This window comes from Mastacembelus armatus, chromosome 1 (assembly GCF_900324485.2).
Source record: "Mastacembelus armatus chromosome 1, fMasArm1.2, whole genome shotgun sequence".
Lineage (NCBI taxonomy): Eukaryota > Metazoa > Chordata > Actinopteri > Synbranchiformes > Mastacembelidae > Mastacembelus > Mastacembelus armatus.
Genome location: NC_046633.1, coordinates 2,847,432 through 2,873,369, shown reverse-complemented (window position 1 = coordinate 2,873,369; position 25,938 = coordinate 2,847,432). Strand labels below are relative to the sequence as shown.

Below are 25,938 nucleotides of genomic sequence, written 5' to 3'. Positions count from 1 at the left end.
TTTTGTTTCCATGAGGGAATCTTGTTTTCAGTGTTAAAATCAGGCCTGAAAAAGGCCAGTCATGACAGAGAATAAACTAATGCTTATGTTAAGTGAAAGCTGGTAGCTTAGACATTTGAATTGTAGATTACTGCCAGAAGCAACAGCACAGCCAAAAGGCCAGTTAAACATGGGTACTATTTTATCTAATGATCCGTATTTTAATGTGTGTCTTCAGAGCAGATTTGGTCCATTGAAACACATCACCTTGTTTAATCAGAGCTGATATGCAACAACAGGAAAGGTTTTCTCACATGTGAAGCAGCAGTATGTAGTAACCTTTAACCTTTACAGTCCACAGGAAGAAATAAAAACATCACAGTGCTACTTACTGCTGCTTTTGCTTTTAAAGCTGAAGAAAGGTGTGAGTGTCTGCTACAAGATAAGGGGTGGAAGTGTATCTGAATGGGAAGAGGGCATTTTGACCCATCAGGACAGGGAGGGAGGCTGCTGTTATTGACAGATTAGCAAAATCTGGCAACTATAAGCTAAACATTTGTGTACCCAAACACCATGACCCTGGTCAGCCTGCACTGTGACCTCACTAATGCATCACTTGCAACCCTCCTCTCTCCCTATTTCTCTTCTGTCCACGCAGCTGTCGGTCTTTTTTAGCAACATGAATCATTTTTCTCTTCTTTTTTCCACATTAGAAAACAGACTTGAGAACCACTTTGGCATATCTGGAATATCAATCTTTAAAGTCCAAAATGGATTTCACATAGATACATCGAGATTTTCTTGTGTTGCTGCCAATATGATACACTGTTAGCTTTCAACTGGTTAGCTTTCAACTGGATTCATCTGATTAGGCCATCGCATGAGAAGGAGCCTGCACCTTCTGCAACTACTGTCACAACCCTCGGGTTATTCTAGTCTTGTGTCAGTAAACATGGTTCTGTCCTGTGATGCATCTCATTCATTATTCAACTCAAACACTCTTGATGTGTCTCCTCCTTCTTGCTGTCTCTCTTCTGCGTTGTTAAATATTCATACAAAGGGCCACAGAGTCACACACTAAAGACTCCACATTGAAATGCTCTCCCCAGCAGACAGGAAGTGGGTTCATTATCCTGAAAAAGGCTCTGTGGAGCTTTTAGTGAAGTTAGGGACAGATTACCACATGAAGAAATTCTTCGTTATCCATATCTTTAATATGAGACAGACAATTGGCATGTTACTTGATTTTACTGCCTGTTATTCAAAAGATCAAGTCAAATTTAAGTTTGACTGCCTGCAGTTCTTTATGTCAAAGTAATAGAAAACTACAAAACTGTAATAAAACAGCGCACCTGTGGCCATCCACTGGATAAGCAGTACAGATGATGGATGGATAATGATTTTTTAAAAGTTTCTGCACCGGTTGTGGTAACGTGCACTGGTTCAGCAGTTGCCAAAGCTTTCGCACATTGTTGCAACATCAGGCAGCAGAAATAATGTCTATTTAAATGGAAATGTAATCAATTAGTACTTGAACTGCTGATATTGAGCTTCACAGTTTTGTGCCATCACATTGTGTTCTCATTCGAAGCATCTCTGTGTTGGAAAAGCCGAGTGCTGTATCTTAGCAACCTCCTTACCACCTGCAATGATGGGTGGAAGGTTGGAGCATCCCTGGGTGTGTGTGTGTCAGACGAGGCAAAACAGAAGAAATCTGTAGGTGGTTGAAAATGTATCAACTGACAACTCAAAAAATTCAATAGCTGGTACTGATAAAGGAGAGTTGGGAGTAGAAGGTGGATTTTTGTGTGTTTAGAGACTAAAAATTCGAAGATTTGAGCAGTCACTCAAGAAAGAAAGGGAGAGACAGCTATTTCATCTGAACATCGCTGGTGGGTTTTTTTTAAATAGAGAAATGCGAAACACAATGCAATATTAATATGCTTGTGTCTTTCTGTAAGCGTGTGCATGAGGCAGCTTACGTTTTCATCATTAGCAGCTGAGACTGTCTTTCATTAGTCCTAACCAGACTGAAATAAAAGGAGAAAATATGTTTTAGAAAAATGAGAGAGGGTGGTGAAATGGCTTGAGAGTGAAAGAGCTGCTGAGGATAATAGATAAGTGATATTTGGATGTCTGGATCAAGCCTGAAACCGCTTGTTTATTATACATCAGTGAGGGGCAGAGACAGAAATAGTGCATTAGGCAAAAATACACACCGAGAAAAGTAAAAGGTCTAAGTGAGCTGATGTTTTAAAAAAAACAAAACACCAAATCAAAAGATTGGAGTGAGAGACATAGAGTAGATGGTGTTTGCATTTGTTTCTTGATGGACTCCAGTGATTACTTTGCTGAAGGCTAATGATATCCTTGGGAACGTTTTACTTCACCTGTAAAATTTGTAATCTAAAGTAATAAAGTACATACAAATTCTATCTTGATCATGACTCAGAGCCACAAAGCATAATGTTCACTCTCATTCCAGAGGCTGCTAACCACCTTAAAATCCTTCTAAAATATTGAACAGTTCCACAAGTGACAAGGCTGAACAAGGTTACCACAATTAAATAAGGTGGAGGTGTGAAGAATTTTAATTTCCACAAATCATAAAATATAAAATAGTTCCACAAATGACAAGGCTAAACAAGATTACCACAGTTAAATAAGGTGGAAGGATAAAGAATTTTAATTTCAACATGCCACTGTTAATGCAAACGGTACATGTGACAAAATCAGTTCTTTCCTACACCAAGAAAATATAACTCTGTATCTTTTAATTTCTTTATTTTAAATGGAAATTTGATTTCTTATCACTGTTATAATTGTAGTTTATTTGCTCATGGTCCTAGTTTATACTCAGTGGTTATGTCCCTGAGGGCGAATAAACAGCAAACCGATTAATGCAAAAACATAAGTAAGTGGAAAAACATGAATCCAGCTCATTCCCCTCAGTTGGTTTGTATAGCACTAGAGAGGTACAGAGGGTCGCTAAATACTTTGAGTATAAAGATCATCTGAAACATATAACTGAATATGATATTTGTCCATGTCCTCAAGGACACACTGAAGTGTCTTCTGTCACGACATCCTTTTTCTATGCCTTTCAAAAACACCACATCACTATCTGTTATTTATTTTTTTTCTATTATCTACAGCCTACCACTTATCCTCAAGAGTGTCACCACCGTCTGACATTGGGTGAGCAGCACCGTTCACCCTGGATATGGCAGAGACAAACATTCACATAGGCCATTTAAAGTCACCAGTTAACCTAACCTGTATGTCTTGGGACTGTGGGATTTGCCCTGATGATGGTGCTAGAAGGTTAAGGCCAATAAAAGACCAAAGTTATTACACTTCAGTCTGAGAGGAACTAAATATCTGGAACAAATTTTATTGAACATTTTACTCAAAACCACAAATTTCACCTTCATGGAGGTAGAGGAAGTCTTCAGGATGTTTATTCTAATAACTGGGAACCTAATTTGATGGCAATTCATTTAGTAGCTGTCAAGATATTAAATTAAAAAACAAAATTCTTAATCTCAATTTTGACCCACTAAGTGGCACTGCAGGCGAAAAGGTCACATTTCATCCTGTGGGACTATGAATGTAAAATGTTGTTCCAATTGCTGTTTCAGGCTGTACTTAAGTGGCGGACCAACCAACCAACATCCCTTAAAATACATACAATTTAAACCCCCCTACCTATTTTAACCATTTTCTCCCTTGGTGACTTGTTTCAGGTTGCTGCTATTACTGTCAGCAGCTGCTATTATCCTGGTCAGCCTTCAAACACAACATCTGCATCTGTGTCCTTGTCCATGTAAGCAGAGACCCACTGAGACATCCTGTCAGCTAAAATAAACCCCATTGTTTGTGTTTGCTTATTATCTTTTTGCAGACTGATAGGAATTAATTAAGAGAGAAGAATCCTCATAGATAATATACACTACACAGATATAGACATAAGCTGATATTCTGCCTGCAACATTTTTAAACCCACTGTGTTTTTCATCGTGCTAATTTCTATTGCTTCATTTGCATGTAGCCAACGCTGTCCAAACATGAATGTTTTATGAGTGCTGATGAATCATATATGAATATGACCACCTGCATGAACACAGGAAAAAGCCTGTGCTACATCTGTTCATGCAGTTCTGTTTAGCTGATAAAGACTAGTCAGACTGTTGTTTTTGTTAAGCCCTTTCAGAAGGTTTGCATGAATAAACACACGTCCTGTACATGCACATGCATGAGCATACTTTGAAAAGCCATACTTCACAGAAGCAGTGCATCCTGCGGGACTCTCTATAAGGTCTGAGGTGCCTGAATCAAAGTCTGAGCGCACACAGAATATGAAACATCTTTCCTACCCCTGCCTGTTTATGAAGCCTGCTCAAAACCTTTACCACACTCTTGATAATTGACTGTTTATGCATTTACGATATATGTGCATTTATTTGTTTCAGAAACACTGTAATGGTTGTTTTCAGCCCATTTATTTTTTAGTTGTCAGGCTAAATGCTTACATTTGCAGTTAAAACCATGACAGAGCATTTACCTAAGCTAAAGAAAACTTTCAGTCTGCCTGTTTGATGGCTGCTTCCAGGATTCTGAATGGCTGCCCACGTAGATGAACAAAATGGCAATTTTTTCTGTTTATCTGGCATTGATGCCATTATAACACATTGTGTTAAGAGCTGAAGCTGTCATGTGATGTGTGTTGGAGAGGCGGTATTTTTTCATTGATGATGTACCTCATACAAGCTGTGGATAGAGTGCCAATAATAGAGAGTATTCCAGGAGAACATGAACATAGTTTTTAGTCTCATGAATTTGTGTGCCTGTTCAGTTTTGACAGAAATAAAAATATATGTGTGAGTGGATGTTACTGGAGTTAGAGTTTCCTGACCATAGCACTTTTCTTCCAGTAACTGTGTTGTTGTCAGATGTGGAACAGAGTTTGAAGGTTTCAGTTTAAGATAAAATTGCAAAACTGATACCCTGTCCAAAAACAAAATGTTGTTTTGTATTGATTTTCTCTTAGCCATCCTTAAAATCATGTTTACAAATGGGGGCCAGCAGCATTACATTAATACAGAACAGATCTGGATCTGCATCAAGGACGTGGTCAAGTTGGGGGATGTGTGTGTGTTAAAGTTACTCCTGACTGTAGAGTTTAAAACAACCCAGGCATTGCCTAAATACAGATTGTGGTTCCAGTACTCTTTGTTTAGCATCAAACGTGCATTTGCATTTTAGATTTGTTTTTTCTAATCTGGAGTTACAGCTACAGCTGTAAAAAAAAAAAAGAAAAAGCTTTATGTTTTTTCCAAAAGTTTTAAAAGTGGCTTTCCTGAAGCAGAACTTTGAATGTCTCACTGATGGATACACTGACAAACAGACAAGACAGGACAAATAAGCTGGTAAGAGACCAACTTTTCAAGAGATGAGTCAACACATTGATCCATGTTCAGATCACATTGACCTGGCACCTTTCCCTCCCTGAGCACGGTGGCTGAAGTATAAATGAATCAACTGTGTAAAGACCGACTGGATACTGGATAGAGTTGAGCATTTTAAAAGAAAGGGAACTGTGGGTAAGTTTCTCTTTAATAGAGGACTGTACTTTTTGCTTTCCTGCATGTATGATTTATAGAGTTACTCAGCAAATGGACAAGGTCATATGAGAACAGGAGCAGATAAAAGTAATATGGTCTTTTTGAGTATAAGTGGTAAACTGCTTTTTTTTTTAATATGTTCATCAAGGCCATGTTCTTCATTTTATCATTGACTTTCTTGATGCTGTGACTTTGCTTTTATAGCTCTGCACCATATGCTTTTTCTCATATTCTCCAAATATGTTTTTTTTAAAAAAATATTTAAAATGACATTTTCTCTTCATGTGTTCACCTCTCCTGGCCCTCGTTCTCACTCTTCTCTCAGTGGGATGATGTGCCGTATGCGCCGTCACTCCAGGACAATCTGTCTGTCTTTGGCCTTCATCACCATTTCCCTCCACCTCCTCCTCGCACTTGTCTCTCTTTCTGTTTACCACCAGCCCTGTGACTCCAAACTGCCACCCAGGACACACGTTCTGAGGGAGCTGGCGCTTACAAACTACACCTCTGTGGGGATCAGTGGTTTAGTTCAGCCACCAAGTGATACCACACAAAGAGATCCTTCCAACAAAGAAGCCAGTAAGGATGCCAAAGGTTGTGTGCAAACGGTTCCTGCTTCAATCAACATGGGAGCCAATGTGGGTCATTACAGTGCAAACAGAGCTGAATTCTTGAAGTCTGGGTTGTCAAAGCTGGAGGCATTGTTCAGCCATCCTCTTTACAACATTCACAGCCCACCTATACCTGAGGAAGACTGGCTGCTGAAAGTTAAACCGAAGGTCAAGACTAGTGAGAAACACTCCCTGATGTGGTCAGTATAACACAGTCCATGTGCAAAATAACTGAATTTCTGTCTCCCATGGCATCATTTCACATCCTTCTCAAAGCCAACCATGCTTTTATTTGTTTGTCATCACATTTAGTTGCCATATTCAATTCAAACCTTATTCCTGTGTCACATGCATAGAAACACTGAATAGTGGGGAAGAGAGCAACTGTTAATGCAAGTAAAAACTATAGAAACTGGACAATATTACACTTGATTTCTTTTTTGAACATGAACTTGTGTTGTGGTTTATTCTGGTTTATTCTATATTGTTACAATAGTTTAATGTGGTGTCTCTGCCTGTACATGCAGAGCTGCGTCATGTTGAGAGGAATGGGAGACACAGCCTTTGCAGACACCAAAAATATGACTGCTTGCTTGGTGTTTTATCACTCTCATTTTTCTGGAGGCTTTTCATATTCTTTTCATATTTAAAAATAGTCTAGGAAACTGAAAAAATTGTGAAAGTTTCTTGTGACATCCGTCACGTACATAAGATAACAGGATCAAATTCCAGAGAGATTTGGTTTTCCATTAAATATATAAAAAATACTCAAGTGACATCAATAATTGGCTAAGCACTAGCTTTTATGCAATTACTTTAGTGATGCTGCTGCGTAAATTGACTTTTCTGTCCAATAACGTAATTTTGCAACATAAAGTGAATCTTCGTTAATGAGATGCTGACATGCATTTCTTCTGTCCATTTTCCTTCTATGACTTCCCACTGCATTACTTTCTCACCTGCTTCTCTTTCCAGGGTGAGTGCTAGCTATGAGGACATCCATTGGAACAGCGGCAGTGACAGCCACCCACCCTGGCTGCGCTTCCACCTGGGGATCTCCCGCTGGCAGCTTTATCCCCATTGTGACCCCAACATGGAGGCTCTGACACAGCAGCTTGCCACGCACCGTATCATCAGTGCAGGTGTGACACACAGCTTTTGAGACGACCAGTGTTTCAGGCCCTTAGTAAGAACAGAGCAGAGCTTGACAAGGTTAAACCTACAACACACTGATTTTGCAGGACAGCTGTGGTGTCAGACGAGCAGGACAAGGAAATGAGTAGGTGACAGAGGGATATGAGTCAGTTCAGAAAGTGACTCAATCTCTTGAAAGAGTTATTGTGTTAATGACTTTTCTCAAACTGGTGTCTGCATAAAAATGATACTATGACAGATCTAACAGAATTGAAATGGGGTCTGTGGTGATAAAGATGGGTGGGCTTCAGGGACGGTGGTGGCAGAATGAAAGGGGAGGGTTGTTGTGATTGTGTGACAGCTGAGGTTTAAGGTTAGACTTTCAAATGTAGATTCACTTTGAACTTCTCCTGAAATGAAAGCTACTGTGAAGTTTGAGGGACCTCGGAGGCTCAACAGAGGATGGATAGGAATACATGACCCATTGAGCACGTGGCAAACATCAATCATGCTACTTTAATTTTAACCTTTACACTGAATAGTTTTGGTTTAGTAAAGTTTGTAAGGACTGACCACTGACAATAATGCTGAACTGAGGAGAGAACATTCTGCCTTGGCTTTATAGTAAAAATATCTAATTTCATATTATTGTTTAGAATTAGGTTACAATTGATTAGAGATTGATTTAAAAGTGAAGCTTTGTAACCTGCCAACACATCCACTGTGGTCATACGTGACATTGAATCACTGGATGATGATAAAACAGCAATATCTTTCTTAAGTAATTTTATGTAAATGTATATTTCCACACATGCAACCCTGGATGTCCCAGGATAAGCAGTATAGAAAATGGATGCATGGATGGATGTATATATTTCCACACTTCTCTTTTTGACAGCACAATAATAACATTAGTCATCATTGCTAGGAAAGGAAAATCCCTGGAGGAAACTGAACTGAACAATATTCAACAAACAATATCATTGAACAACATAATAATTCAACTTTTAATTTGTAAGAGGATGAGTGTGTTTTTTCATAATTCAGAAGTGCCCTGGTCTCACTTAGAAAACAGCATCATACAGTAACTGCAGGCTGGGATCAGTTGTTTTAACCTTATTTGGGACCTCATATTCTGTGTAAATCACCTTAATATCACAACAGACACTGTGATTGTACTGTCTGGTATGTTAGTGATGAAGCACATATTTTCTCTGTTAGATGTTGCTTTCTATGTGAGTGTGTGTTCTCTCAGCGTGGTGTGTTGTGTGTGCACACACTGCGTGTTTTGTTGCTATGGTAATATTTTCAGTGCTGATTTTCAGTGCAGAAGTCTGGAGGGACACAACTGAAGCTGGTGATGTCATTTTCCAACTATGGACAAGCCATGGTCAAACCAATGAGGTGAGTCACAAAGGGCAAATCCGACACACTCATCATATAATTATAATAATAATACTAATACTAATAATAATAATAATAATAATGATAATCCAATTTATTTGAAGCGCCTTTCAAAAAACCCAAGGTCGCTTTACAAAACAAAGACAATAAGAAACAATGATCAAACACAATAAAAGAACAGTAAACATGGAGCAGTGCAGTTACAGGGAATACGATATTTTGAACAGGTGAGTTTTGAGTCTGGATTTGAACAATGGAAGAGGGTCGATGTTGCAGATGTCCGAAGGTAGTGGGTTCCAGAGTTTGGTGCTGAGGTGCTGAGGCGAGCAGAGGGCATGGTGAGGTGGATGGAGGAGGAGGATCTAAGGGAGCGGGAGGAGGTGGTGATATTGAGGAGGTCAGGTCATCATATAACAGGGCACAGGCTGCACAGGCTCCTTTAAACCCTCTTGAAATAAATCCAATAATCCGTCATGGTAAACACAAGTTGGGGTGGAGGGTGCGGGGTGGGCTTAAACCTTCAGCCAACTGAGAAATGGCTAATAATTAATCAAATCAATTGCCTGTGAGGTTTCCACTTTATGATAAATGTAATTTTCTACAGTTATATGTGCATGTTTAATGCAACTATGTTGGTAAGGAGGAGGCGTTACCTTGTGCAACTGTGCACTTAATGAGTGTGTTATCTGGCCTGGCAGGCAAGAGAGAGAGGATGAAACCAACTACAACCTCTATTACTTCTCAGACTTTGAGAGACACAATGCAGAAATTGCAGCTTTTCACCTGGACAGGTACCAAGCTCATTTCTAATCTAAGAGACTACAGCATACCACTGCTACAGTAAGCACAATGAGTCAAATGGTTGATGAAATGGCCACATATTAAATGCATGTTAAGTAACACTATTATATTTTCTTTTCTCCTCCCTTCACTGTTTGTTTATATATTTGCCATCCCCTGTCTGTCTGTGCTCAGATTTAATTCTTTCTCTGCAGGATTTTAGGTTACAGGAGAATCCCTCCTGTTGTTGGGAGGCTGGTGGATGTGGTGAAAGAGATCAAAGATGTCACGACAGACCACAAGCTGGCCCGAACCTTTTTTACCTCCCCTGGTAATGCTCAAACGCTCCATTACTCATCTACACTTCCTAAAATGCCCTCATATGACAACTGAGTATGAGTTTCTAGTTACAACCACCCACAATCTCTTTTATCTAAATTTTCCCTTTGTCAATTTTTCCTCTCTTCCCCTCTCTATGCTCATCTGGCTCCCCCTAGTGGGAAATGTGTGCTTCTACGGTCAGTGTTCCTACTACTGTTCAACAGAGCATGCTGTGTGTGGCCGCCCTAAGGACCTGGAGGCTTCTGTGGCTGTCATGTTGCCGGATCTCTCCCTGGTGGCACGGAGGACCTGGAGATCCCCCTGGAGACGCTCCTACAGCCGCAGTAAACTAGCAAAGTTAGTGGGTACAAAGTCTGGCCAAGAAACAACGTGCTTTTCTGACTAAAATATGATATATGTCACCTCAACGTGCCCCCAAAACCATAAACTAAATTACGTTGGATCGTAATTATAAATTCTAATGTTTCATTAGAGGTTATTCATTTAGGCTACAGCCCCCTGGTTCACAGTATAAGAATAATCAATCATCATTAATTACTGTCATACAGCATGAAGTCTGAGATACTAGCAGAGTTGCTGTTGCTGTAAATAAGCAAAGTTTAAATAAATGGCAGCTTCTGCTAACATCTGTACTGTATGTATGGGTCAGACTACTGATAATTTATTGGCTTGTGCAGTATAGGTGCAAGGTACTGTATAAATCTATAATTCTTAATATAATGAAACACAAAACAGTATAATTGAGGAGATGGAAATACTAGAATCCTTGAAAACCTGTAAAATTGAGGTCATATCAACCAGGTTTGTGTTTGTTTCAGGTGGGAGACGGATCCAAACTATTGTTCGACGGTGAAAAAGACGCCGCCATACAACAAAGGCACCAGACTGGTGGACTTCATCGATATGGTTATACTCGACTTCCTGATGAGTAGGTTTATTCAATGTACATTTTGTTTAAGATGTCAGATCAAAATAAACTCCATACACAGTGGCTGATATGATGTCACAACAGAAAAACTACAGGTGCATAACATTATGGCTGCATTGCACTCAGGAAAGCTCCTGAGATTGTGCCTGCTAGCTCAATTCATGACCCCACTGGGATAATAATAATGGAACTGATCCATTCTCAATGCATTTACCTTCACCTGTGTTTTTTACTGTTATAACATACCTGCTGAAAAAGACCTATTCCTGGGGGTTTTTCCACTAGGAATGTCCACACCAATGCTTTTGCTTTAACAAGTCAAAAAGGTCCAAGATTTTAATTACCCCATCTTTAGTTAATCTAAAAAAACATATACACCGAAAACTAAGGATAAAAAAACTGTACAGCTAAACATGAGGCCGTCTAATACAACAGTCCTCCAATAAATGGTCCTTCAAGGAGGGTTTATGTTGAAGCTGTTTTAGTTTCAGTGTAGATTGAACCGTAGGGTAAAGATGTGGTTTGTGGTTAGTAGAGTTTCGTATTATTTCCTGTAGTCTAGTTGTACTGGCTAAAAACCACCAGGTTAAAGTGTACGAGCAGTACAAACTGGACATACTTGACCTTCACCGGCAAAACAACCAGCGTCGCTGCGCTGAAGTTACTGCGCGTTGCCGTGGCAACGGGCCGTCTCCGTGACAACGAGCCGTCACCGTGGCAACGAGCCGTCGCCCTGGTTGCGCTGAAAACTTCTGCACCGCCAGGTAAGAAAGTTGCACAAGTTAGTTAGCTAGTTTTGTTTCCTACAAAGTTATGTAGCTAGCTAGTTGTTTTAAAGTACTTTTATTAACTTTAGCCACGTCACCACCTGTTTCTGTTCCACTTGGTACGTGATGTAAGATAACCTGTTTAAGTGAGTTTAACTGATATATGATTAGCGTAACTCACAGGCAGTGCTTTGCTAGTAAACGTTATTTGGTATTAGTTATAAGTTAATGAAGGATAACGCGAACCCCTAAACAACTGGTTTATGAACTGAATACAGAAAAATACCGTAAAACTGACCAAATGTGTCTTTTTGTAGGAGCTTTAGTTAGAGTTTATTGGCGCTGCGTTGTATTTATGTATTATAAATGAGAGTTAGTTAGTCTGTGCCAGGCAGAATGATCGGTAGTTAAAGTTTAGTCCTTAAAGGTTTGTTTGGAGAGTAGAAAAAAAGATGTCTGGAAATAATATAACGTTACAGCATAATAGTAACATCTGTAGTTAGATAATGTTATATAGCGTTAGTCCATATCTGTGGAGGAAACTACTTTTTTCATTTGCTTGTGCCTTTAACATATTATTATTTTGTTTGTTAAGTTCTAACTGTCTAACTTAGCTGTTTGTAGATTACAGTAAACAACATGATCTTAATTTGATTCATTTTTTAATGTTTTTGTTATGCTAGTTAACGGTGCAAATATAATATGTATAGCAGCTGCAGGTTTGCCTATTTGTTTCTTACTTGCAGAAATTCCTGAAAAAGCCCAAATGTAGACTGGCAAGATACAGTCTGTGGTATCTAAATCTTCTGATGGTATTCAGAAAGTAGTCAGCAGCATGTTCGCTGCCTCTTCAGTGGAAAGATCTCATGATGGAACTTCCAAGACTTATGGCAAAGACATTACAAGGCCACGGTCAAAGGTTACGCAAAAGTCCAACTGTCCTGAGGTGACTTTGCCACCTCTTTGCCTGGAGCCACCATGTGTCGCAACGGGCTTTGCATCCAGGCATCTATTCAGCCATATGCCAATCCTCCAAAATGTCCCTCCTGACAGACCTCTGTCAGTGGTTGAACTTCCTCATCTTATATCACAAGTTGGATCTCGGAGAGCTATAGATGACAGAAAATGGACAGAAGGGCCTAGACTAATGTCCTCAGCATTAGGGACCAACATCCCTATTAGAAGTGCTACTGAGGTGCCTACACAAAGGTACATGGAATCATTCAGGTTGTGGTTATTTAGGACATTAATGTCGTACTGTTGCTGCAGTGCTGCTAGCTAATGATTATATGTATTAGGTCTAACTGCTAGGCCTATTTATTTAACATCTACTATTTATTTGCTATTAGTTAGTATTTTCATACTTTTTCCCCTTATACTTTAACAACTCTTTCATACTGTGATTTTTTCCCAGTTACCAAGGTGAAAATAAAAGCTGACAGATTTAGCTGTCAGTATTTACTGCTCAAACTATTTTAAGACCTGAATGAATTTCTCTGTTGTTTACACTGTTTATTGTTTCAGTCTTACAAAGAAACACGAATCAATAAAAGTCACAACGTGTAAGGATGAAATGATTACGAATGTAAAAGACGAGAAAGTGACCAAACGAAATAAATTTCCACTCACTGGCACAGAAGTCGTTCAGATCTTTGCTCAGAAAAGAGAACTGAAGCTTTATTACCTGAAAGAAGTGGATGGGGACTCTTATAGGTACAACTGAATAAGTATATATAATATTTATACCCATGTTTCAGACTTTTATAAGTTTTAATGCAGTACTTTCATTTTGCAGGAATGCAAAGAATTAAAACTATAAATTTATAATTAAATTGGTCTTATCCTTTATTTTTCAGACCCTATGATCTAATGGTGGTTCGTTCTAGTGAAGCTGGTTCTGAGCACTACATCTTCTCCCCTAGTTCTGTACTACATGTCACAGAGAGTGGTTATGGTGGACTTGTCTCTCTGGCTGAATGGTACAGAGAGTCAGCGTTATGGAGAGTTTTGCAGGATTTCTCTTTTTTCAGGGACTTTCGATTACGAAAGGCTTTTACCTGGTAAGTACATATAAGTTAGGCTTGATGTCTTGTTCACTACTTACTTGTAAGTTGGATATTGGACTTCAGATTTTGCCTGTATGGGTTTTTGTGCCAGGTGGCAAAGAAATGTGCGCAAGATCCTTTTTCAGCGCAGGTGTGAGGATCTGCAGGATTTACTTCTTATAGCTGTACCTCAGTTCAGAAGTGCTCTTCATCTGTTCACAAGGTGAGTCAGAATAAATCTTGAGTCTTGAATGACAGTTGCAGCATGAATGATATCTAAGCCTTTGGTCTCAACATATAAGGATTACTATAACATTAACAGTAACTGGACTGTTACTGATTTTGCTTTATTAGTAATATTACTATTACCTATTATTATTGTTATACATCATTATTATTAACTATACTTATTACTGATTACTATGTTTGGCTACAAGACTACTTGAATTTCCTTTTGGGTTTTAATTATATCTATCTGTCTTATCTATCTATTTGCCTGTCAGTCGGTCTGACTGTCTTCTCTGTCTATTAATATAATATTTTTTGATTGGCTATGACACTCAGCCAATGGTTAAGACATATCTTTACCTTTAATATTAGATGTTGATATTACTGAGTAATAACTCTGTTACTTATAAATCTTTACAGATTAATTGAAGAGCTGAAGGAGACACACCAGTTGCCTCAGAGAGAGTCTAAAACTTATACATTATTGGAATTCAAGAACGTACTGATAACTAAGTATCAAGACCGTCTTCAGATTCTTGAGAAATTATCACAGTATCGTACTGTCATCCTAAATATGGTACTTCATTTTTTCTACATAATAATAAATAGTAATACAATAATTCAAACCTGTCAAAAGTGCTAGGAATAGTATTGATGGTTGTAGTAATGGTTTCATTAATGGCTGCAAAGCAGTTGAGAGCATGCCATGTCTTTTCCATAAGTAACTTTTTAGAGCATAGGAAAAAAGCATTCATATCTTCATGCAAGATGAAGCTATTAGCCTGTTTCTGGTGTCGTCTCTAGTAGTGTTGTTTTATCCCCAGGTGAAAGAGAACAGTTATAAGGCACATGAGGAGCTACAGTTGCATATGGAATATGCAAAAAAGCCAAATAAACGGAATGAACCAATTCATCTCCATCTGGCTCACCAACAGGAGCTGAAGAAAGAGTTGGAACTGTCTGAAACCATCTTGCATAAATTAGGCAATTTTGCTTCTCTCGTCAATCAAATGGTTGTACAAAGTCTCATCACGATCGTTAGACAAGATGTCCTTTCTTTTCTCAACGTTTTGAAGGTGACAAGAGATTTATAAACTTAATTTACTCTATGTGATATTATCCTGCTGCAAGAACTTCTACTGATAGTAGTCAGTTTTGTTTTGTTTGTTTTTGCCTGTAACATTATTTCAGCTAGATCATGTGCTGTAAAGATATCGCCAAGAAAGACCTAAATTACTGTGCAGCACCACATCTACATAAAATATTAGAGGGAGCCTCAGGCAGAGCCAATTCACAGAGAATTTCATTGATATTTAAATGAATTAATGCTACTGATATATTTGTGTTTGTTAGAGGAAGAAATCTCAGCAGTGCTGTCTGTTCAACACTGAGCTGTGTTTCAGTGCCAATAGTCAGCTGACTGTGGAGCCACCAATACATCTATTTCAAGATGCAATTAGTGAAGCTGTCCTGACAATTGGTCACTCTATAATTCAGGTAAATCACATATTTTAAACTTGAAATTACAGCTACACTTATATTACATAATATAATTAGAATTGAAGGTTATCAGAAATGTGTATCATATTTTGACAGTTGGTAAGGGTAAAAAGACATTAAACCATGATTGCTAAAAAAATATTAAAAGTAAAGAACTAAACTAAAGTTTCCTTTGCAGTTCCTATATAGTATGTTACTGCATCACATTTAATGTTAATATATGTTCATTTAAACAGCATCTTCATTTAGAGTTTACAGTACCTCTAACCTCATGAAATCTGTAATCTCTGGTAGATGTGTGACATTTGTGGATTTTTCCGGGAAATCAGCAACACTGTGTTGAGCTCTGAGTTTGCTGAGGGTTTAACCTTTGACCTCAGTAGCATTGACCATCCTATAATTACAGGTAAGACCATTTGCATTGAAATTGTTTTTACTATTGATTGATTGATTTTAGCTTCTGCTAACCAAAACTTGAAGTATTTGTAGGAAAATGTGCCCGAGCCTGTCCTAAATGTGTCATTTTTGTTGGCCTGTCAGGCTTAGGTCCAATTTCACACCAACAATAAGTGTATAAAAAAAGATAATGAAGGAATAAACATGTGAACTGCTGTGTGGATCGATATATTGATAGATAGATAGATAGATAGAGGCAGACATAGATCGATAGATAGATACTTTATTCATCCCCCATGGGGGAAATTCAGATTGTCCTGCAGCTCTTATATTAACTTTAACATAGAAATAATAAATAGTATGACCTGGGAACAAAATAATTTAATTGTTTGTCATTTATTGCTTGGAATAAATGCTCTTAAACTGAGTGTGTCTGTTTAAATTCCCAGGGGAGGACAAGACCAGTGATGGAATAACTGGTAGAAGAAAGTTTTGCTGCTGGCAACTGCTCAGAGACCTGTCAGCTGACTGGCTAGTGTTGCCAAAGCGAACTCCACTGCTGGTGCAGGGCTGCATAGTGCATGGCTGCTACTATCCTCTCTCCAAGACACAGCTGGAGTGGCAGATCAGCATGAATGACATTGCAAAAGTAGCTGACAAAGATCAGACCATTAGTATGCAGGCAAGAACCAAATGTTAATGCATTAATAATTATAAAGTAAGAATTTATTGACGTGTTTTTCATAATTGTTCCTGTTGTCTGGACAGAAAGCTGAAGTAGAAAACCAGCAGCTATGTGAGAACTACTCATGGTTGGTGGATATCCATTTATTCATTTGTCAATGGAGTCAAGCCTCTTTGGAAGCCATGAAGGGTCAGTCTGTATTATTGTATGAAGAGCACATTAAGAAGCTGCGCCACTGGGCTGACAGAATCAACACAGTACCCTCATCAATCTCTACCTCCAACCAGCTGTTCAACATACACTGCGCCAAGACAAAGGAAACTCTTGGTATGTGCAGTATGTAAACATACAGCAGCTTATCTCCCATCAATTGTGACTTGAAGATCAAATAATTATTGCTTCAAACAAGGAAGAAATAATAAAACATTTTTCTCTGGTTTTGTAAAATACTAAATTACCTCTAGAGTTATTTGTTGGGTTGAGATATCTGTGCCTTACTTCCCTGAACTTTATAATAATTGCCTATATACTCTTTACTTTTGTTTCTTCAGAAGGAAAACTGAGGGTCATTGAGGAGGAAGTGCTAGAGCAGCTAGTTGAGCAGATAAAGCAGCACTCAGAGAGCCTCATATCATATTTGGAGAGGACTACTGCTGAACTAAAGACAGAACCACAAGACTTACATGACCTTTCAAACTACAGTCTAACGGTACTGAAATAATTTCAACTGACTTACATGTATGAAAAAAGAACAAAAATATATAATGGGGCAAGACAAAAATGCAAGAATAAATACCCTAGTTTTATGTGTTGCACATTAACAAGGTAGGTTGACAGATCTTTTGAGACGCCTTTTTTAGTCATGTATTCACTTTCAATGATTCAAACTGTCATGTTGGAGCTAATGTGTTTGTCTGAATTTAGATTCTATTTTTCAAGAAAGAATGATGTGTAGTGCATTGAAAGCTTCTGTGTTATTATTTGAGGCAACACTAACGTAGTATGCACTAATGAACTTTGTGATCAATTGTTAAACACCATCAGAGTGAGAGTTTATGACTTGGTTCTTTTTCACCTACTTGTTAAAGCTTGTTAAAGGTATAGGTGACATGAAACTCACCTAGTAGCATACCTGTATTGCACAGCTTTTTCATCTTTAAAACTAAGTTGAAAAATCCGCCACTAACATTTAAGTTTTATACTTTTGGCTTCCTGGATTTATTTTCAATCACTAGTTGTTGTGACATGATAAACTCAGACATTTTTTTTAAAAAATATATAAATATTTCTCTTCTCTGTAGCTGAGGGAGTCTGTGAAAATGTTCGAGGATACACAGAAACAACTGGACTACATTCACTCCCTCCAGAACATTGTTTGCATTAACTATAGGACAATGACTGAGCAGGAGCTGGCTTTGGAAGAAAAGGTCTGCAGGCATAAAAGTGAAAATTTAGCAGTAACCACACTGTACTACAACTCAGTTTTAAACATAATTTTGGAACATTATAGTTGCTTTAAATGACATCTAAATTATGGGATTGTTCAAGTGCAATAAGTGTACTTTTATTTGTGTTCTATGTTTAGATGATGGACTTGTGGGATTGCTTTATTCCCCTCTTGAAACAAGCAAACAGCGTTGTATGTGCCCAACTTCCATCGGAAGCTAAAGCATTGGACTCAATGGTCTCATTTTTGATGTATGACCTTAAAAATACGGTCTCTAAAGCTATATCAGGACCCTTTGTTGACCCAACCCAGAATGCTAAAGAGATGGCATCCAGACTAAAACACACGTATTTACATGTGCACAACCTCAGAGAAAAACTGGAACAACTTAGTAGGAAGAAAGAAAACCTACAAGGTGAGATAGATTATTTTGTATATAAATTATTTTTAGGCTTAAAAAAAAACTATATCAAATCATGTTTAATTATGGAGAAAGAAAAAAATAAGTTCAATAGAACCCGAAAACAACATAAAAACTGATGCTTTTGTTGTTAGAACCACCATAGAAAAAAATGCTTTTTGAAGCTTCTTAATGTTCTGTTTCCTCCATTAGAACATACCCTGGATTTGTCCATTTTGACAACAGATATTCAGAAAGTCAAAGCCCGTAAGGAGCTGTGGGAGCTGGTAGCTGTGTACACAGCATGGATGGAGGAATGGAAACAGCTAATTTTCAGCGAGGTAACCTGTCAAATTAAACTCCATCCATCCTTACAAATTGTTTGATATTTACCTGAACTTAAATGTAATGCTTGAACGTCAACAACAGTCTATTTTATAATATATTCATATATGGATGCTAAGAACTTCTATTCTGTGTAAAAAATATGATGGATGTTTTGTTATGATAAAAAAAAAAAAATCAGGAGCTATCAGCTTCGCCCTGAGAATTAAATGAGCAAATCTTTTGAATTTTTTGTCAGGTTGTGGTGTCACAAGCTCAAGGGAAAATTGCTGAATGGAAAGAGCAAGTTCTAATTCTAACAAGTATCATACCTACTAATGATGCGGTGCTACAGGAGACTTTAGGATTCCTGGAAAGCATAAATCACCAGATTGCAGTCATGGCCAAGCTACAGAGCTCTACGCTCAAACATAAACACTGGAGAGCTATGTTTGAAGGTGACAATCTGCCCATGTTGTAACCCATGCGTAAAGAATAACGACAGTATATCTGCAATAAATACAATATCTTCCTTCTGTCAGGCATGGGTCTTTTGTATGTCCCAGAAAAGCAAGTGACTGTTGCTGAACTGATGTCTCAACAACTTGAAGTTCACCAAAACTTAATTACCAAGGTAAGAGTATTAGAGAGGTCATGTACTGGGCATAGGGTGCACATGTGGTTTAAATTAAAATAGGACAAAAAGAGGTACAATAACCTATTGCAGTATTTGCTAGTAAAAACAGGCTGAAAACACTATTTTAATATGTAAATAACACATGATGTGATGGCATTTTTTATTCTGTTAGATATGCAGGGATGCACAAGCAGAGTGTAACATGGAGCAAACCTTTCAGAAGCTTCGACAGGGTTGGGAAGACAGATTCCTCTGGCTGGATAAATTCACTGTTCCTGTTTGGCAGTACTGTGAGCTACATTGTGGATTAGCTGACACAGAGAAGCAAGTAGAGGGCACAGTTTCAAATGTCCAACCTGCAAGTCAACATACATGTAATGATGAAAGGTTCACTGTTATTGGTGAGGCTAAATTAACAACACATTGGTGGTATTAGTTCTGTCATAATCATTGTAATCATAATTGTTTAATTAATATTTTGGCCTCTGCTGTTAGGGGTTAAGGTATTGTAACAATATGCTGCTTATAAAGTATTTGTGGTTCCATGTTAATTTCTCAGGTCTGGACATACACTTTGCTGAAATAGAGAATGACTTGATGACTCTGACCACCATGTTGAAGTCCCCATACAGTACTAAGGTCAGGCTGCAGATGGAGGATTGGGTGCAGTCACTGCAAGATCTTGGTAAATCAGATATTCAGAATTGAAATTAAGAAAGACAGTCAATACTTGTCTCCATGTGCAAAAATAGGTTTAACAAACTTGTAAGAAATGATTTTTTTCTTTTTCTTTCAATATTAATAGAGCAGCTGCTTACTTTATTTGAAAGATACCAGCAAATATGGGCCTTCCTGATGAAGATGTTTAATGAAACATTGTTTGGTGCTGAAAGAGTAGATTTGGTATGTCCAGCTGCCATGACAAGTTAAACATATTCAATATTTGTAGCTCTTTGAAATTGATACATTTCAAAATAATGTTTTTTTGTTGTTGTTTTTTCACAGCTGAAGCAGTTTCAACCAGTTGATGAGACGTTTAGGGAAATTATGCACTCTATATCCACTGACCCTCATGTGTTGAACCTTGTTAGTTTTAAGAGGTCTAATGACAAATTCTCTGGTAATGGTCTGTACCAGATTCTTACCGATGGTTTGTCTACAATGGATGCTGTTTCCAACCAGATGTTGGATCTTCTGGATCCCTTGTGTGAACAGTTTCCAAGACTCTGGTTCTTGAGTGACAGGGAAATTATGCAACTTCTCTCCTTTCACCCAACACCTTTCATGCTACATTCCTTTGTATGCAAATGCTTTAAAGGGGTCCACTGGCTTGAAGTGGATAATGAAATACAATCTAATTTAGAAGAAGAAACAGGACATTTGGCTAAATCTGAAAGCTACAGGAGGATGAAGGTACTGGGGATTTTTGGCAGACTTCATGAGCACATTACCTTTCTATCACCTGTAGAACCAAATCCCAACCCTTTGGTGTGGCTGTGTGTCTTTGAGAAACAGTTAAAGTTGAGCATGGTAAAACTCATGAACCAATGTGCTACTGTACGAAACCAGCTTGAACCATCCAGCTATGATCTGGCAGGTGATAAAGACACCCTGAGCAACATTGCTAGTAGAAGTAAAAAATTACAACCTGTGCTGGATCTTCTGTCTGAATATCCTCTCCAGTGTTTGCTAGTGGCTGAGGAGGCTGTATGGTCGAATGTTGTTCTACAAGCTTTTCAAGAAATAAGCCCCGTGAAATTAAGTAGCATAAAGGCATACATCTCTGAAAAACTGAGAAACCTTGGCCGCTCGATAAGAAATAGAGGCACCGGAACTAGAAATGAATCTCTAGTTTCTAAGTACATGATGATGTGTCTGCGTGCTTTAGTGCAACTTACAATGAATCATGCACAGCAGCTGTCTCAACTCATGGAAGTGCGAGGTGTGCTGGAGTCATCTTTTGAGTGGCTCAGTTTAATGAAGTATCATATAACCTCAGAAGATCAGACTCTGACAGCCAATGATACTTCAGCATGTTATGTGGATGTTTTGGGCTATCGCCTCCAATATGGCTATGAATATTTTGGTCCAGAAGATTGGCTGGTGCATACTCCTTCCACTAATCAAGCGATTCTGGGGATTCTCCTTGCTCTGACAAGTTACAGATGTGGGTTTGTGAATGGACCTTACATGTCTGGAAAGAAAAAGACTGTGGTCCAATTAGGGAAGGCATTGGGGCGACAGGTTGTCATTGTACAATGTTGTCCAAGTATGAGGCCTGGTGTTGTTCAGAAGATGCTGTTGGGTGCTCTCCAGACTGGAGCATTGCTTCTGCTGGACTCCGTGGACCTATTAACAGAAGGAGTCCTGTCATCACTGGGGCAGCATCTAGTAGAAATTCAACAGTCCTTGTGTGAGTTAGCAAGCAATAAGAATCAAAGCGTGAATGACAAGACACAAGACAGTATTGTAGATGGGATCACAGGTACAAACAGTGCTGATCCAGAATGCCACGTAGTAATTGCAGGGAAAAGCATTCCTGCTAACCTCAACTATGGATGTGTTCTCATCTCATCAAAAGGTTTTGCATCCGAGGTTCCAGAGAGTTTGCGATTTGCAACCAGATCTGTTGCGTTAACTAATCCAGACTACAGGATCATTGCAGAAGTCATGCTTACTTCCATTGGTTTCTCAGAGGGCAGTTCTTTAAGCCGACGTCTGGTATCCCTCATCACCCTGGCCAAGGATTCTCTCTGTCTGCCTGATTTTTTCACCAGTCACCATAGCTGCTTTCTTGTTGTCTTGCAAAAGATCATCTCTTCCTCTGAAATACACTTACAGCAAAGTGTAAGGCAACAAGAAGATGAGGTAAAAGAACTGGCTGCAGAACAAACTGATCACATGTCATCACAAATTGTGCCTGCTGAGGTTGTTGAGAAGGATTGGAAGGAAAATGAAAAACCTTTCAGGTTAAACAGTTCTCACCTGACAGTTATACGGGGATTAGTGGAAGAGATCGCCATTGTAAAAGCGATTCTTTCTGTCTTATTACCTTTTCTTTATGATCACAAGAAAGCCTCACAGTTTTACATGATTTTTAAAGATGCCTTCCCTATAGCATGCCAGTTTCCTCTTTTCCAACAATATATGGAGGAAGAAGAAAAGAAACAACTTAAGGCTGCCATTACAGAAGAATTACAAAGGAAATGGCTTCATGCTGACAGTGAAATAATCTCAGCTGCTCTTACACTGTTTCAGACTATGAAATTTTCTCAGGCTGTTCTGCTTATAGGCCCCTCAGGTAGTGGCAAGACATCCTGTTACTGTGCTCTTGCAGGAGCACTCAATAGTCTGGCTATTGTGGAATATATATTTGAAAATGACTATATGATTAAAGCAGATGCCTCACAGGGAGATCCACAGATTTCTGCTTTAAACAGGAACTTTGTTGACACTTTAGTTGTATTTCCTAATGCCATGTCCCATGAAGAAGTATTTGGCTGCTTCTGTGAAAAGAGAGGATGGAAAGATGGAGCTGTTACAAGGTTCTTAAGAGATTCAGAACAACAGAAATGCACAGGTTCTAAACTTTGCGACAATAAGAAGAAAAGCGATTGGACACCAATAGTAAAATGGCTTGTAATGGATGGGGAACCTGTGGGACAGCCTGGCTGGTTAGACTGCTTAAGCACACTGTGTGATTCTCACGACCCGTTTCTCTTCCTGTCAACTGGTGAAATATTTGTGCCATCCCAATTACACTTTAAGCTACTTCTGGAAATCACAGACCTAAGTGATGCAAGCCCCTCCGCAGTGACCCGCTGTAGCCTTGTTCATTTTACAGGGACTGATTTGTGGAAGGCAGTCTGGAAGAGTGAAATGGATGCTCTCCATTGTAAACATAGCCTGGATCAAGGGACCTTGAAAATGTGGAATCATCTGGCTGAAGATCTGTTCTCCAGGACTCTTAGTTTGGTTAGGCAGAAGGGTTTAACCTCTGCAGTTCATAGTAAAGGACGATATTCTAAAAGCCCTGTGAATGGGCTACAAGAAATCATGTCATTTGTTCGGATCCTGTGTGCCCTCCTTCAGCATTTTGAGAAGGAGGTAGGAAGACCTGAGCCTGAACAAATACAAAACAAAGGTATATCCATTACTCTTGAACTTATAGCATCCCTAATAGTAGTATAGTGATGTTACTTTTATGAAAATGTTATCACATTCTCTCCCACCAGATATACCTTTACGTGGAACTGACACACCACTCTCAGATGCCCAGTGTAAACAAGAGCTATTATCCAGAAACCTCTTTGTGGTGGCCTATATTTGGGGATTTGGTGGACATCTGCATCCAAGGTAAAATATCAACATATGTATGTGAAGAAATATTCAGAATATATAATCGTGAGTTTACAGAAATTCTCCAAAATGAATATCAGTATTAAATCAGTATTATGTTTCTGTTTTTACCCAAGCCACTGGCCACAGTTTGATTTGTTGGTCCGCCAAGTGCTGTTTACTTGTCGGTACAAAATTGTGGTTCCTGAAAAAGAGAGTGTGTTTGAACACTTTTTTAGCACTGACAGTAAAATGTTCCCCAAGAACACACTGTTGACAAATTCCATCACTCCTAAGGTTTGTCCTGAACATTCTGTCTAGTTTAGTGAAAAAACAAACAAATATAGTAATGAATACATTTTGCAGCACTTTAAGGTTTGTATTTAACTTATCTTCCTAAATTTACTTACATAGTATGGGAAACACCTCTATCTCCTGAACCTCATGTTGGAAGCAAACCAGCCAGTGTTGCTTGGAGGAGAACCTGGTTCTGGGAAAACCACCCTGTGCCAAACTTTGCTGAGTTTTGACAAGCCACACATTAGTCTACCAGCTAGTCCACTCCTGAGCCCCAGAGATGTGCACACTGTACTGAAAAACATCAGCTGTCAGAAGCACCGTAAATATAATGTGGATTCGTTGACCAAACAGCAGAAACTGCTCCTGTTTGTGGATGATTTACATGAAGCCCCCTGTGGTGAGTAAGAAAATTTACCTCAATGGAGTGAATGTGAATTTGCTCTTCCTAAAACTTTATAAGATTAACATTTCTGTAATTCTTCTTGACAGATGTATCTGGGAAGGCATCGATGGCTCTGGAGTTGCTACGACAGAGTATTTCCAAGGGAGAGATATTAACATTTGATACCTATCGTTTCAAGTTATTGAATTCTGCTGCCGTTGGCTACATGGCTACCTGTTGTGTCTCTGGATTGAGCAATAATGACAGTAATGTGATATCCTCCCGGCTGTCACGCCTGTTCTCCATCTTTGTGCTCCCTAGCCTATCTATAGATGTTATATTGTCTATTCATTCTCCTAGGCTACAAAGCTGGCTTAAAGAAATACCATTTAAGCAAAGTGTCGAGGATATAGCAGGTTGTATTATCAATGCAACTAAAGATCTGTATCAGGAAGTGTGTGAGCAATTCCTGCCTACTGTGCAGAGGCCCCATTTCATGTTCTCCCACTGTGACCTGCAGAAGGTTTTTCAGGGGATGTACCTGTGGCAGCCTAACATCCCAAACAATGCAGGGACAATGCAGAAGGAGGACTATGCACTACCAGGCTGTCCTCCAGTCATGCAAACATCTACAGCATCCGTTGTTAAGGTAGTACATCTCTGGATGCATGAGTGCATGCGTACTTTCAGTGATAGATTATGCTCAGATGATGAAAGCAAAATTCTTGTGTCACTCATAGCCAAGGTGGCAACAACACATTATGGAAGTAAATTGGTCAAGTCCTACCCTGACAGTACAGAGGTCTCACCCACTGTCATAAACCTTGCCATTCCCACACTACCCAGGGAGTCAGCAGGAATCTTTAAGCAAATAGGTCCAGATACTCTAAGTGTGTCACAAGAGCCAAACGTGGCTGGCCACTCTGAAATAAAGAAAGACTATACCTCGACTGAACCTTCCTTTCTGTCTGAAAACAGTTGTTCAGAAGAGGCAAGCCTAAAAAAGCATCATCTGCACAAGACACTTCAACATATGGAGGACATAATGCCTCAGCTTCTATATGGGCCTGAAATTTCAGAGGTCTTGAACTCAGTTAATCTGCAAAGCAATTTCAAATGTAGTTACACGGAGCAAGACCTTGATACACTGCAGCAGAAACTTTCTGGTCTTATGGACAGAAGTGAAAATGACAAAGGACATGACAATTATAGCTACAACTTTACATCGAGCTGCATCGTACACAGACAGCGAATGAATCAGCTGTTGCATATCCTCAGGGCTTTGCTCATACCTGGAGGTCATGGAGTACTGATTGGCTCAGACAGAGGCACAGGCCGTAAAACCACTGTGCGTTTAGCAGCCTACTTTACAGGCTACCAGTTGATGGAGGTACATTGTGGTAATGAGACTAAGTTGCATGAAATCCTAAAGGAAGCTGGGAATCGAACTAGAGTAGATGAAGGCAAAGTTATTATACTGGTCCATGAGGAAATTAAACAGTCTATTAGAGAAGAACTGTTGGTGGCGATGGCTCACAGAACCTACCCAGCACTCTACACAGAAGAGGAACTGAGGAACCTTGTTTCCAGAGTGACTGCTGTGAAAAACTCAAGAAGATACCTTATGGATAGTTGGATGTTTGAGAAGTAAGAGAAAAGACATGTGACATTTTATTCTTCATGCTAG

The 25,938-nt window shown here is 39.0% G+C and overlaps 1 protein-coding gene across 6 annotated transcripts in view; it reads left to right on the top strand.

Moving 5' to 3' along the window:
* Positions 1 to 5,289: 5,289 nt before the first annotated feature.
* dnhd1 (dynein heavy chain domain 1) overlaps positions 5,290 to 25,938 on the top strand; it is a 30,394-nt gene continuing 9,745 nt past the window's right edge. The window contains exons 1-31 of one of the 6 annotated variants that reach the window (XM_026302913.1): positions 5,350 to 5,408; positions 5,504 to 5,582; positions 5,929 to 6,414; positions 7,190 to 7,356; positions 8,674 to 8,752; positions 9,451 to 9,543; positions 9,748 to 9,863; positions 10,030 to 10,214; positions 10,693 to 10,802; positions 13,426 to 13,629; positions 13,727 to 13,837; positions 14,263 to 14,419; positions 14,667 to 14,918; positions 15,196 to 15,339; positions 15,637 to 15,748; positions 16,188 to 16,420; positions 16,507 to 16,750; positions 16,975 to 17,132; positions 17,725 to 17,850; positions 18,009 to 18,285; positions 18,484 to 18,611; positions 18,854 to 19,052; positions 19,137 to 19,228; positions 19,404 to 19,632; positions 19,791 to 19,916; positions 20,037 to 20,134; positions 20,237 to 23,375; positions 23,467 to 23,587; positions 23,707 to 23,866; positions 23,984 to 24,266; positions 24,359 to 25,898. In XM_026302913.1, coding sequence (XP_026158698.1) covers positions 5,933 to 6,414; positions 7,190 to 7,356; positions 8,674 to 8,752; positions 9,451 to 9,543; positions 9,748 to 9,863; positions 10,030 to 10,214; positions 10,693 to 10,802; positions 13,426 to 13,629; positions 13,727 to 13,837; positions 14,263 to 14,419; positions 14,667 to 14,918; positions 15,196 to 15,339; positions 15,637 to 15,748; positions 16,188 to 16,420; positions 16,507 to 16,750; positions 16,975 to 17,132; positions 17,725 to 17,850; positions 18,009 to 18,285; positions 18,484 to 18,611; positions 18,854 to 19,052; positions 19,137 to 19,228; positions 19,404 to 19,632; positions 19,791 to 19,916; positions 20,037 to 20,134; positions 20,237 to 23,375; positions 23,467 to 23,587; positions 23,707 to 23,866; positions 23,984 to 24,266; positions 24,359 to 25,898 — 9,365 coding nt within the window. In that variant the 5' untranslated portion in view covers positions 5,350 to 5,408; positions 5,504 to 5,582; positions 5,929 to 5,932. Of the gene's footprint in view, positions 5,583 to 5,928; positions 6,415 to 7,189; positions 7,357 to 8,673; positions 8,753 to 9,450; positions 9,593 to 9,747; positions 9,864 to 10,029; positions 10,215 to 10,692; positions 10,803 to 12,199; positions 12,779 to 13,093; positions 13,283 to 13,425; positions 13,630 to 13,726; positions 13,838 to 14,262; positions 14,420 to 14,666; positions 14,919 to 15,195; positions 15,340 to 15,636; positions 15,749 to 16,187; positions 16,421 to 16,506; positions 16,751 to 16,974; positions 17,133 to 17,724; positions 17,851 to 18,008; positions 18,286 to 18,483; positions 18,612 to 18,853; positions 19,053 to 19,136; positions 19,229 to 19,403; positions 19,633 to 19,790; positions 19,917 to 20,036; positions 20,135 to 20,236; positions 23,376 to 23,466; positions 23,588 to 23,706; positions 23,867 to 23,983; positions 24,267 to 24,358; positions 25,899 to 25,938 lie in introns of those variants that run through there. The other 5 variants (XM_026302914.1, XM_026302915.1, XM_026302917.1 and 2 more) reach the window with 5 other exon arrangements.